At 41.0% G+C, this 12,525-nt stretch overlaps 1 protein-coding gene across 2 annotated transcripts in view; it reads right to left on the reverse strand.

Annotated features, from left to right (window-relative positions):
* Positions 1-4,650: 4,650 nt before the first annotated feature.
* LOC105277557 overlaps positions 4,651-12,525 on the reverse strand; it is a 112,007-nt gene continuing 104,132 nt past the window's right edge. For both annotated transcript variants that reach the window (XM_026971554.1, XM_026971556.1), the window contains exons 2-3: positions 9,640-9,973; positions 4,651-9,196 (exon numbers count right to left, since the gene is read on the reverse strand). In XM_026971554.1, coding sequence (XP_026827355.1) covers positions 8,614-9,196; positions 9,640-9,973 — 917 coding nt within the window. In that variant the 3' untranslated portion in view covers positions 4,651-8,613. The remainder of the gene's footprint in view (positions 9,197-9,639; positions 9,974-12,525) is intronic.

A 12,525-nucleotide genomic window follows, 5' to 3' on the forward strand; every position in this document is an offset into this window, starting at 1 on the left:
TTGTTCGTAGAGAAGTTAATTTTCTCTTCTCGAACAAATTTCTTTACATGTGGATGGTGGAAATAAATTTCTTTTCTCCATCTAGGCGAAGTGGCAGCATTAGTTGTGTCTTCTCCATCTTGATTGCTCAAGTGCTCAATTAATTTCAACGTATATACTTGTTCGGCATCGTGTATCCTAAGAGTCAGTAAACGTCCCGAGAATGTTGGAGGGTAATGCCACCCTTGCGGTAAGATTGCGTAAGAAGTTGTGAAAGTACGGGTGGATGAAGATGCTGCTACAAGAATTTGATTTACTCGAATTGTTCAACATGTGTGTAATTGCCATCTTTCTCCTGTAGAGACCAGAAATCATATCAGAATTCAATGTATTATAACATTCGTAATGTTTTAACAAAAACAAAAGGCGGATAAGTGACTAATGAGATGAGTAACACGATGTATACGCACGGTATACAACTTGGTAGGATTAAGGGTGTTGTATAAAAATTATTATTTTATAATATGAACCTATTTGCAGCATTGTTATATAAAATTACGCTTTTATTTACTTCTTCCGCGAAGGAAACGATTTATAATATTGTAGAAACGCAACGGTTTTGCTCAAATATGACTGACACGTCGGAAAACTGACATGTGTAATGTGAATGAATCGAATGTGTCGATTGTGCTTATGGCAGCAACAGCTTCATCCACTCTTGTTATCAGTTGATTATTTCACTTTTTTGATGACAAAGGTTGTGCAGGCGCTGTGAATAATTGGCCGTAAACTTTATAAGTAATTTGTAAACCAGCAATCGCTTGAGCGATGCACTTATGATGCATCCCTTATCGAGCACGTTTGTCATATTTTACCATTCGAGTGATTCGGCTTTGCATTACTTCGCGTGTCTTTGTCGTGAAAAAAGTGAAACCAGAGAAAATATCGCGGCCTTGGTAACGAATGGATCTTGAGAGAACGAAAAATGAGAATGTACAAGAGGATGTGATGGAGAATGGGAAGAGTGTTACGCAAAATGTTTCGATGTTCTTTGCGTGTGCGTGAAAGGATAATAATTTTCAAAAAGACGACGAATCGGGGGATCGAGAAGCCACGATAGAATTACTATATTTAATATCGTGCCTTTTAAGGATGCTAACTCGATTACGCTGTTAAGTCGTAATTAACATTTATTAACTGTAGCGTGATTAATTGTAGAAAGTGATTCTTTCAAATTATGTATTATTAAAAGTTTCCTTACGTAAAGTAGTAACTAAAGTAGTATTTTTTATGCTTTATTTATAAATCTCGATCAATGCTCGTGTGATCGAACTTAGGATTTTTTGCAGCTTCACGAATGAAACGGCTTGCAAATTTTCGCGATCTCAAAATTCGGCTTCACGGTCCTCGGTCGATCGTCTCTCGCAGAGGTGATATTTTATTAGCGGCAAGAAAAGGGGAAAATGAAAAAAACCGCTGCGCGCAATCGAGATAAACAAGAAGCAATAAACGCGTATCTAGGGTTTAAACGAGTCGGACTTTTCGAGGATAACGTTACGTCGTACGGTTTTAGACGTCGGGGATGACATCGAGCGACGACACCCGCGGTCCGTCACTCTTGTCTCTCGCTTCGCAAATATTTTTCTTCGAGAAAAAAAATCTCGACAGCGACCGAAGCGAATCGATGAATCGCAAAAACGCACTGCATACGTATCTCGATATTCTTTCCTCTCAATCTTGAAAACACGTGAAGAATATTTAGTATTGACTGCAGAGATCTACGATCTCGCAAGCTTGATTGCGGAAATTCAATGAGATTATTCGAAATATTGATTCGACAACAATTATTTTATTTTCAAATTAAGAATTGACTCTAGAATGAATTTGACGTGTAGAATTTACTCTTTCAAGTTTATTGAAAATGTAAATTAAATCAATGTCCTACTCTTTTGTTCCCTTCAGATATCTGACTTGAATTACAATATATTCGTAAAAATTTTCTTTTTACGTTTATACGTTGAAAATATTTGCTGAAATACTTAACAAACGCGCATGTGTCTCAGATTTTGTTCACTCAGATATCTTAAAAAAATGACCATATCACGAGCGGCCGTTCACACGTGAATGACAAAATTTAAAAAAATGTGACTAACAAATGGAGACTAACCAGTCTGATATTTCCGTATACATAAATTATCGACTACTTGATTTGTGTAATATCACGAATAATCGAGTCGCGCAGGAATTGAATGATGTGTCGACTTGTTCATATATTATTTTTACTGACGATACCACACAGAAAGCAGTTAATCTCGAATTTTCTTCAGTTCACGTATTTTCAGTAATGTCCAGATATTATTCAGCGTTCTTCGATCTAGACTAAGGCAACGTCTCGGGATGTATCGTGCGCGGATTATCATGTGTCGAAACGCACAACTTTTAGCATAGAAAGACGAATCCTGTGCGAGATCCAAGTGTGTTTTTGCGTAATCACGATGCGTCTCGTTTCGATCGTTCGATCTTTGCGACCGCAGCCTTCCTTGGCACGTTGGATGCCGTGCAGACTCACTGCTAGCCGGTACTCGACTCCTCCATAGCGTTATGGGGGTTATCACTGAAATAGAATTATACTGCAAGTATAACATGGAACTTGAATTCGATTATGCGATATTTTATATGCTCGCGCGCGTAATACTAAAGATTTCATTGAGGCTTACGCGGTCCGTAAATATGCAAAGTTTGCGTAGAAAATATTCTCGGCATCCAACGTGCTAAACACGTTAAACGTGTTAATTGGGAGACGTTACTCTCCAACTGTGAGGAGGTGCATCCTATGTACGACAGCTTACCGTTTTAAGCTGATCGTGACCAAAGCGCGAATCGGGAATCGATTCACCGGGGGGTCGACTCGATCACATCCGTATGATCCGCCACTTGAGATTTGTCATCATTAAACTAGAAAGATTTATTACCGTATAAGAACGTCGCGATCAAGATTTGCCGTCGTGTATTTAGATAGGGGATGGCTGTTTGAATTAATAAGCTTTATCGTCGCGATACTCCTCGCGCCCTTGCGTGTCACATTAGCTTCGCATACGTTGTCTTTTAATTGAATCCCACGTGAGATATGACACTCCAAGTACTATCATGCTATCATTACGATCGTTACGAGTGATAAGAGCGGATTACGGATCTGCAAACGAGTCGTCCCCGCATACTCCCGCTCGCGTACACGCACGCGATCCAGATCGATCGCTGCGTGTCGCAGTCGGCGGACATCCGGTGTGTCGACGTCGGTATCGATCCCTGACGGGAATCATTGTCGGTCCCCGGTCTGTCCGATGAGGGACGATCACGGACAAGACGACAAGATGGGGATGTCGAAGCAATACTTGTAACGCGCGGACGATCTCTGCTTTTTGAGAGAAATCCCTTCTGTCTTAGGAGTAATGTTCGGTGATCGAAAGAGAAGCACAGCGGGAAGAAATCGGAGGAATATATCGATCGCGAACAAACGAAGGAACGAACGAGCGAGCGAGCGAGCGTAAAAATGATGCTCGAGGGCAATAAAGGAGAGGAGATGGAGGGGCGCACCGAGTCCGAGTGTTGAGACAGGATACGGGGGAGAGGCAGACGGTGCTTCGTCTGCGTAATCGGAGTCCTATCCGGTCCCGGCGCGTCCATGCTCATACATACATGTACACAGGTACGCATACACGAACAACACACACACACACACACACACACACACTCAACAGTGTTACGACTCTATTATGTTATTTAAATTAATATTAACACACACGTTAATGCTAGCATGATAATCCTTTGTTTATTTAGTTTTTAAGCGTAATAGTTATTATAATTAGTTCTCCATCCTTTGTATATATATATATTCGCAACTCTCAATTAAAAAAAAACTAATAAAAAGAACAAAAAAACCACCAAAAGTGTGCAGCCTCCCATTTCATTACCACTGCCACTGCGATTTACATAATGTACATGATATTACGTAACGACAAATAAATAATGTATAAACATGACATTGTTTCTGTATGCGTCTTCTTTTCGGTTCTTGCTTTCATACCCAAGAAAAGCGTAAATGCTTCTTAAGCAATTGGTAATGGAAATTGTGATACCTCTAACTTAAGTTAGATAATTATTATTAGATCGGTGCATAATTTCTGGCCACTTTTGTAATTTTTCTTTACTGAAATGAAACAATCGATCAACGTAAATCAATCCAAGTATTTTCCATCGTTTTTTTCTATGACTTCCATTTTTTCAGCAACATGCGAATACTACATCAAAAGAAGAAGTCATCTTTTGAGGTGATTTATTTATCGATCCATCGGTAAGAACTTATGCAGCGACCTAATATGTATAGGTATACGTATTGTAAAAATAATGTAGTTACTTCTAATAGATCTTCGTGGCGGTCTCTTAATGTTCATTCTTGTATGCTCTTTTGTCTTGTCTACTATTTTGTAAAATTTATATTCGATATTATAAAACTGTTGCCACACACGCACACGCGCGCGTGCATGCACACACAGAAATTTTACAAAGAGAGATTTGTTTCTGATATTTTTAGTCCATTATTTTCTTAAATCCTAATATACGCACAATGATGTCTCATGACAATAAGGTGAGGAGAGATTGAACAGACAGCGGTTGTTTTTTGCAGTTTATTTGCAATTTGTTCATATAATTGGTAACTGATCTCGGATATAACTAGTACTAAAAACCTAAACAACGTATGAAATTTTATACATAGCTAATTATCTTAGTAGTGCTAAGGCAACTATTTACAAGTAAACGCCTTGAGCCGCGAGTTGAGCTGTCGTTCGCGATGTGTATCAAGTATCACGGGAACAGCTATACACGTGGATTCCGTCGCCCACATACACATCACACAGTTATCAGAAACGTGGCCCAGGCGTTTGAAGGAAGTTTGGATCTATCTGTGCATTTGTGTCCAGACGTTGCCACGGAATTGTCTTTACCCACATAGTGTTTCCTCTGCTTTCTCCAACTTCGATTATTAAGAATATGAGACTGTGGAAAATTATGTGACGGTATATATTACGTCAGATGCCGCAAAAACATTCATTTTTAAGTAGTTTTTTCATCGATATATATTTTCAAGATCTGATTTGGTAATAGCTACTGCATCTGGAAGTTTTGCATTGGAAAGCTTCATTGACCGAAGGTATAGTGGCGTTAATTTTGAAAAGAATTCCATTTATGGATATAAAAGCAGCCTTTTTATACACTTAATAAAATAGCTGTACGTAGATGGCAGAAGCGACATATATATGGGAGACAAATTATTCCGAAACATTATCCAATTCCTTTTAGCACTTTTGTGAGGGATAAATAAGTTAGGAAAAAAATTGCCTACCAGCGACATGTGACTGATATTGAGAATTTTCTAATACATTTCCAATAAAGTGACGAGTGTTTTTTTATGCGTTACCTTAAACAAACGTTGCAATGTTGAAATATTACATTTATCAGTATTTATGGATGTGCTATTTCGTAATATTAGAGAATCTCGTAATGCAAAACTATACATAATGTAAGAAGGATTTATACATATTTGTGCGAGCAAGGAATAATTTAACAAATATCGAACCATGGCGGTTTCTAAATAAAATAGAAATTGTCTATGAAACTCATGGAAAAACGCCTATGAAAATTATGGAAAAACGCATTAGCAGATACAAGGAATGAAGATATTGCACTACACAGAATTCGTGAAGAGCACATGAAAATACTTGATCATTCGACATGACTTAACTATCTTCAAATAATATAATAGTATCTATATACAATATAATATTCGCAATTAATACAAGCACGCTCTTAACACATAACTAAATTAAAAATTAATTTAATTTTAACAAAAACATTTGCAAGTGTCAAATAAAAAAAGGTCAACGATACGATATAAAAACGAAATTCTCATCTTTCTCAAAAAAGTCGATTGTTGCTTCTTGATAGATTTCTGCATTGATCATGAAAGATCGAACGATGTTTTAATTACGATGTTTTAAGAAAAAAAAGTATCTTGATCAGTCACAACCAAATGTGGCGTACAAAAAATAATTTATAACACGCTCGTTATAATTCACTAAAATGCTCGCGTGAGATGCAAGCTTGACACTGTTATCCGCAGAAAATAGAGAATCGAATTCTTCCTTCCGTGTTTGAATTTTGTCACTTTATGGTGAGATATATCAAAAATTAAATTTCGTGATTTTTTATTTAATTCGATTTTTCGATAGTTATACATATATGTACTGAATGTCATAGGAGGAAACCACCAGTAGGGGAATACAGCTATTGCTCGCTACGGCGTCTACCCGTCGAACATAAAGCATATCATTAACAAAAGTGGTACAATAACGTACAACAGCTAAGGCTCGTCGTGGCGTCACGCGGTAGCGTGTCTTGCTGTCGCGCGTAAAAAAAATGGAACACATTACCTGGAGCGAATCACGTTAGGTATTTAAAAATGGTCACTCGTCCTGTAGTGACGAAGCTTGTCGGTAAGAATGCTAAAAATCGAATTGTTTTTCCATAGAGAAAACTGCATCGCGAGACAGCAAGTTTTCAATATGGCTAATTGGAAAGGATTCGCTGTAGAATAATGCTCCCGAACGCAGAAAGGATTGTTTCACATCGTCGTGAAAACTATAGTTGCACAACTATAGACCTTCGTGCGATTTTCCGCTTCGCATTTCTCCTAGACTATAAAATCGCGCGGAGAGCACGCTTAACGCCATTTCAGATCTCGCAAAGACAAGCATGAACGTGTGTCTTCGAATGAGACAACGGCGAGAGTCGGTTACAACGGTATTCCCGTTCAGTAACGGTCCAAAGTAACAAAACCCAAGAAACTTCACGGAGAATTTCGATGCTCGAAACGCTTTCGCTCCGAGTTATCGACTTCGCAGGCGTTGAAGGTGCTTTCCGCGCGCACTCGTAGTTCTCTCGTCGGCGGATCGGCCGTATATCGGCATGCTATCTCTCAATATAATTCATCCTATATCCTTAACGTGCTCTTAAATATCTATCTGTATATGTACAAACAATGTGCGTGTCACGCGCTTCGCCGAATGCCGCGTCCGTACCAAACGTTTTCACGAACGAAGTACATATTTAGGCACGTGTCTTCACGACACTTCGACGCTGCAGCAAGGTGCTTCGACGTGATTTACCCGCGGGCAAGGTTGGGCGGATAACGCGGAGGACTGCGTCGATGAGTACGTGAGTACTTGAACCGTGATCGCGCATGTGGGTGCCGTTAGCAATTTCGACGTAACAACGGTGTGAAAAATCAGTATTAGACTAAATATTCGAAAAAGTATATAACCCTATATTTACGAGTTTACAAATTATAAAATAATTTGTAAAAGAAAAATAAGAAAATAGAAGAAATATGTATAAGTATAGATATATAAATGTACACGTAATTCTACGTACGTGTGTCAAGATATTTGTAAATTCAGTCTTTTATAAAAAATCTAGTCTTCATATAAAACGCTATCCTATAAAAAGGCAGCACAAAAAAGGCCAGACTTTTTACAAAAAAGTAAAATTTAAAAAGACATTGCGATGTATGCAAGGTGGATTAAAAAAATTTTTTTACCAAGATTACCGCTAAATAGAAAGGCCGATTAAAGAGCGGCATGCGTTTACCGTGTTATTAAGTATCTCGTGGCTGAACATTGAGTCAGTGCTGTAAGTAGATTATTACCAGCATGAGTCAGACTTCGTAGGCGATGATTCGACCGAGATACTATGAATATATTATGACGGTTTATTATATGTTACATAGCATCGCATCCGCATCCATGTAATGGATTAATTTGAATTTTTTAATCTTAAGATCTTAAGATGTAATTTGTAAGATTAATTTGTTTTCATTTCGATACTTTTTTAACACATCACTAATGCAATAATTTAAATTTAGATAAAACTTTCGTATACATATATAATCTTTTTCGGTTCGTGATATTACCTTATCAATGATGGATGCGTTTTTTCGGTTAACACTAGAACCGCTCCTGAAAGTTTAATCGAAAAAAAGGCTATGTATTGTTTACCCTTTATGAGAGTTTTAAAACATTTCTTTCTAAAATACTTAGTGTAAAAAGTCATCTTGTTTTGCATGCATAGTATCTTTGCTCCGCTTTGCAGTTCTAGTGTTGATAGATAAATAATTGCGTGCCTCAAGAGATATAATTTCGCCCATCCGTTTGCCCACGGTAAGAAATTCTTTAGAACGCTTCTTTCGCAAGTTTTGCAATTTCCGCATTTTCGTGAGTTTCGTCCGTCCGCAGGTGGACGGACTCCGATATGACCGTGCATCGTATCGGCTACTGTCGATTCTGCGTGCGACTATATCATGTGCCTCATACGGCATCGGCATCGGCGTTTGGTCACGTGTTTGGTCCATCTGCGAGAGCACGAGAGCAAGCCACAGCGGCAAACAACGGCTCCTAGATTCGTATAGCGAGCTCTCATCAGACGACTCAGTGTCCACAAAGTTGTTTTTTGCTACTTTCCAGCGGTGTCGCTGACATCCCATGACGGCGCTGCAGACAGCTCGAGGCATACCTCTGCCATCTAGGTCTCCAGGCCTGGCACCAGGCTGTGGAAGGTCTGTATATCGTGGAAGGCCCTGCCGCAGCTCTGGTTGTTGTTGCGCTCGAACTTGGTAAGATCAAAGTGCTCGTCCAACGACTGCAACTCGGCCAGCCGCTCCTCCAGCGTCTTCGCCGAATCGGCGAACCTGGCGAAGTCGCAGAGCCGGTCCGGGTCGACCACGTCGCTCACCTCCATCAAATCGGTCCCCGGTCTCGAGAGATGTGCGTTTGCGTCGTCAAGGCCCACGGGGTAGAGCACTGAGCAGCAGGTCGTGCTGCTGTCAAGGTCGCCGCTGAGCGCTGCCGTGCCGGAGGTGTTGCTCACGCCGTTGTCCGATCGCACATCAGCCACGCCGCCGCCCAGGCGGTCCTCCGGGAAGCCCAGATGGTGGCTGTTGTGGTGCGACACTTCCGGTTCCGACGGGATCTCGTTGATATGCGAGAGCAGGCGCGGCGTAGGCGGAAGGATGTAGAAGTCGCTGAACACGTCGTCCTGCAGATCCAGGTCGTCGTGCCTCTGCCGCTTGCAACTGAGCCCGTCGTTCCTCGAGTCGTCGGCCAACCTGCGTTCAACGATGTTGCAAATGTAAATCTTTCAACGAGCGTTGCAACATTGAGTCGTTTCGAAGTATCTGCTTAGATCCGCGGAAATGTGACGCAAGAAAGTAGTCGCGGAGAACTTTAGACGTTCAAGTCGCCACCGCGCGCGCGGGTCTTGCAACGGAAATGATCGTTCGAAAAAGTTGCGCTACGAAGGAAACGCAATAAATCTCGATACGCGAATGCTATTTTGCCATGGACTATACCGCGTCATGCAAGATCCTCCACAAGTCGTACTCTAATTTTCAACAAGGAATTCTCCGAATCAAAATTCTCCGAAGGTCAAAGTCCGAATCAGATCACTCGACACAAGAGCAATTATCGTTTTCAGTTGCGCGATCGAGTCCTGAATTAACATTCTACTCGAGCGCGATCCACGCGAGACTGCTTCCCATTTAACGCGTACCTTTTCCTCGAGGATACATCCTCGTCCGTCACGTCCGCGATGAGGATGTCGGTGACGCTGTTCTCCTTGCTGGTGTCGTCCAAGTACGTCACTATCGGCAGCCCACCGTAACTCCGCGTCTTCTCGTCCCGATTTTCGCGCTGCAGCCGTCGCACCGCATTATTTATGAGGACCGATCGGCACAGACTCGCCTCGGGGTCGTCGATGCTCCTCAGCTTGCCAGCGGAGATCTTGAGCAGTCGGCGGCGTTCCTCGCGTGCACGGTACTTAGCGGAAATCATCGTGGGTCGGCTCCTGCGGATTACCAGGTCCTCCTCCAATCTCATTTTAGCGTCTACAATCAAAAGAAAGGACACTAGAATTACTATCACGTCACTGAAAGTGCGTTGAAGAATCATTATTATTACATTATGTGTGATTAATTATTATCACTATTATTATTCGTGTTTGAGACGATGTACGAGGTCTTTTGCAAACTCGCAAATCTATTCTCGCGAAAGCGATATTCTATGCATTTCAATGAGCGGGCAATTTCCGACGGTCGATAATGTGCGTGGAATTTATATTATTCATTGCTCTCAGTAGAGATTTTCCCAGCGTAAATATCTTTCTACTTATTACGGGGAGATTTTCGTCTAACGGTACAACGATACCGGAGACGGTAGAACGCACGCAAGCCAGCGAGAAGAGGGGGGAAAGAGGCAAGTTAGCGGTACGTAAGTACGCACTTACGCACTCGCGTAGTAAGCCGATAATGGACGACGGGGTCTCTTTTTCTTTTCCTCTATCACCGCCGTCGTCGTTCGCGACTGACCCAGTTACGACGCTTCCGTCTTTCCGTCTCGTCGCGCGGCAAATAAATCCCGACCGCCTCTACTTAAGCCGGTAGGGGGGAAAAACACCGCGTACCGCTATCGGCGGTGTCTCGCAATCAGCGACGACGACGACGACGACGATGACGCATCGGACTGTTTCGCGGATCGCCGCGCGACTTTGCGAAATCGCGCTAACGGCCGCGGGAAATCGTCGCTCATCGTCATCGTGGAAATTTCTCATCTTCGACCGGTTGCCTGCACCGATTCGTTACGTGAAACGATCGCATCGATGTCCCCATCCATTTGATCGGCTGTGATTTTAGGATGTGATTTCTCTGAACTTTTTATTAAAAGAAGACGTTCGGGGAAATGCGTCGACCGTTTTCGAGAAACGTTCTTCCCGTGGGCAGATACTTCAAACCGTCATGGAAGTCGCTTCCGACTGGTCACGAGATCATTTCCGGTTTTCGACGAGGGCACGTAGCGTGCGCAGCACGTAATGCAACACTCGAAACCGCGTCCGATCCTCGGTAATTCCCAATCTCCGATCGATCCTGCGCTCTCGCGTGAAAATTGTTAATCCCGCCGTTCCACCGAGATTGGCCGATAGCCACGGTCATCTATTTTCTTGTAGAAGGTCCTTTGCTTAATCGATCGCCTACATGCCTTGAGAAAGTCAATTAGAACGCGCGAGCAAGATCAGTTTTATATGGTCGCGCGCTCATTACGTGATTATAATTCTCTCTCTCTTTCTCTCTTTCATTTATAATTTCAAAGATTAATTAATTCGGTTGCGACAATGTTGTACTTTATAATGCAAATGATGATTCTTTCTCTTTGTGCAATAAGATGATTCTCGATCTGCGTCATAAAGTCAGGAATAATTAATTCTCGGAATAATCGTTCGAGTCACGCATATACTTGGAAATAATTATCAAAATAAATATTCGTCGCGCGACCGGAAGATGTCGCGTAAAGTACTTTTTACGCATTTACAAGATGGCTGCTATCTTAAAGATAGCTCCATTAAAAGAATTTGGCGGTCGCTGCGACACTTGTTGCCAAACTAATCTTTCCTATCGACGTAGAAAGATTCTATCTGCTATCAATACTTTCAAATTTATTATGGTTTCGATGTAATCATTTTTCCGCCATAATTCAGAAACGGTCGCAATTATTTTTCAAATTACAAAAATAATGAGGGCATTTAAAGATCTAAAAACGGTAACAATTTAATTTTAAATTAATCAAAAAAATTAAAAGACAAGTCATTATATTACATTCGGAGACGTCAACGTCGTCGCGCAATTCATCACGGCGGATTGCAAAATCCTGCTGTAGAAAAATAGAGCGAGAGCGAGAGAAAGTAGAATGGAGAAAAGAAGTCTATTTTGGAATATCGCCGGAGCTATCTTGAATCGTAAATCACAATATAATGTAGCAATTATACAGCACTGAGAAATACGTGAAAACGTAGTTCGATCTAAATAACTATACAGGGTGTCCCGGGTTTTAACCGACAAACTGCGGGAGCATATTCTACTAGTGGAAATAAGAAAAAATTCTTATGTCGAGTTTGCTTAGAAATGCTTTATTACAAAGTTATAAACCAATATTGAAAAGAAATATGAGATAAGTAACAACGGATTTTTTCACAAAAATAAAAATTATCTACGCAATGATCTAGTGACGCATTTCAAAATGTTGTCCTTGCACATCGATACAAGCTAGACATCGACGTAGTACAGAATTTGTTACAGTACGACATTCCTGAAAATTTTGTTGCATCTCAGTAACTGAATTAGTAATTCGTTGCTTTAAATCTATCTGGTACTCTCCTGTTAGGAAATCTACGTTGATACTCTCGTACGGCAGCTCGTGCATTTCCGTCACAGAATCCGTACACGAAATGAATATCGGTGTATTCCTCATTTGAAAACACTTTTGGCATTCTGATAGTAATTGCTAGTTGACACGACGATTGAAATCTAACAGCTACTCTTGTGAAAGTAACAATCATACTGAATCGTTTCAACATAGTGAACATGAATACATGTGAATACACGTAACA

The sequence above is a fragment of the Ooceraea biroi genome, chromosome 7 (genome assembly GCF_003672135.1).
Source record: "Ooceraea biroi isolate clonal line C1 chromosome 7, Obir_v5.4, whole genome shotgun sequence".
Lineage (NCBI taxonomy): Eukaryota > Metazoa > Arthropoda > Insecta > Hymenoptera > Formicidae > Ooceraea > Ooceraea biroi.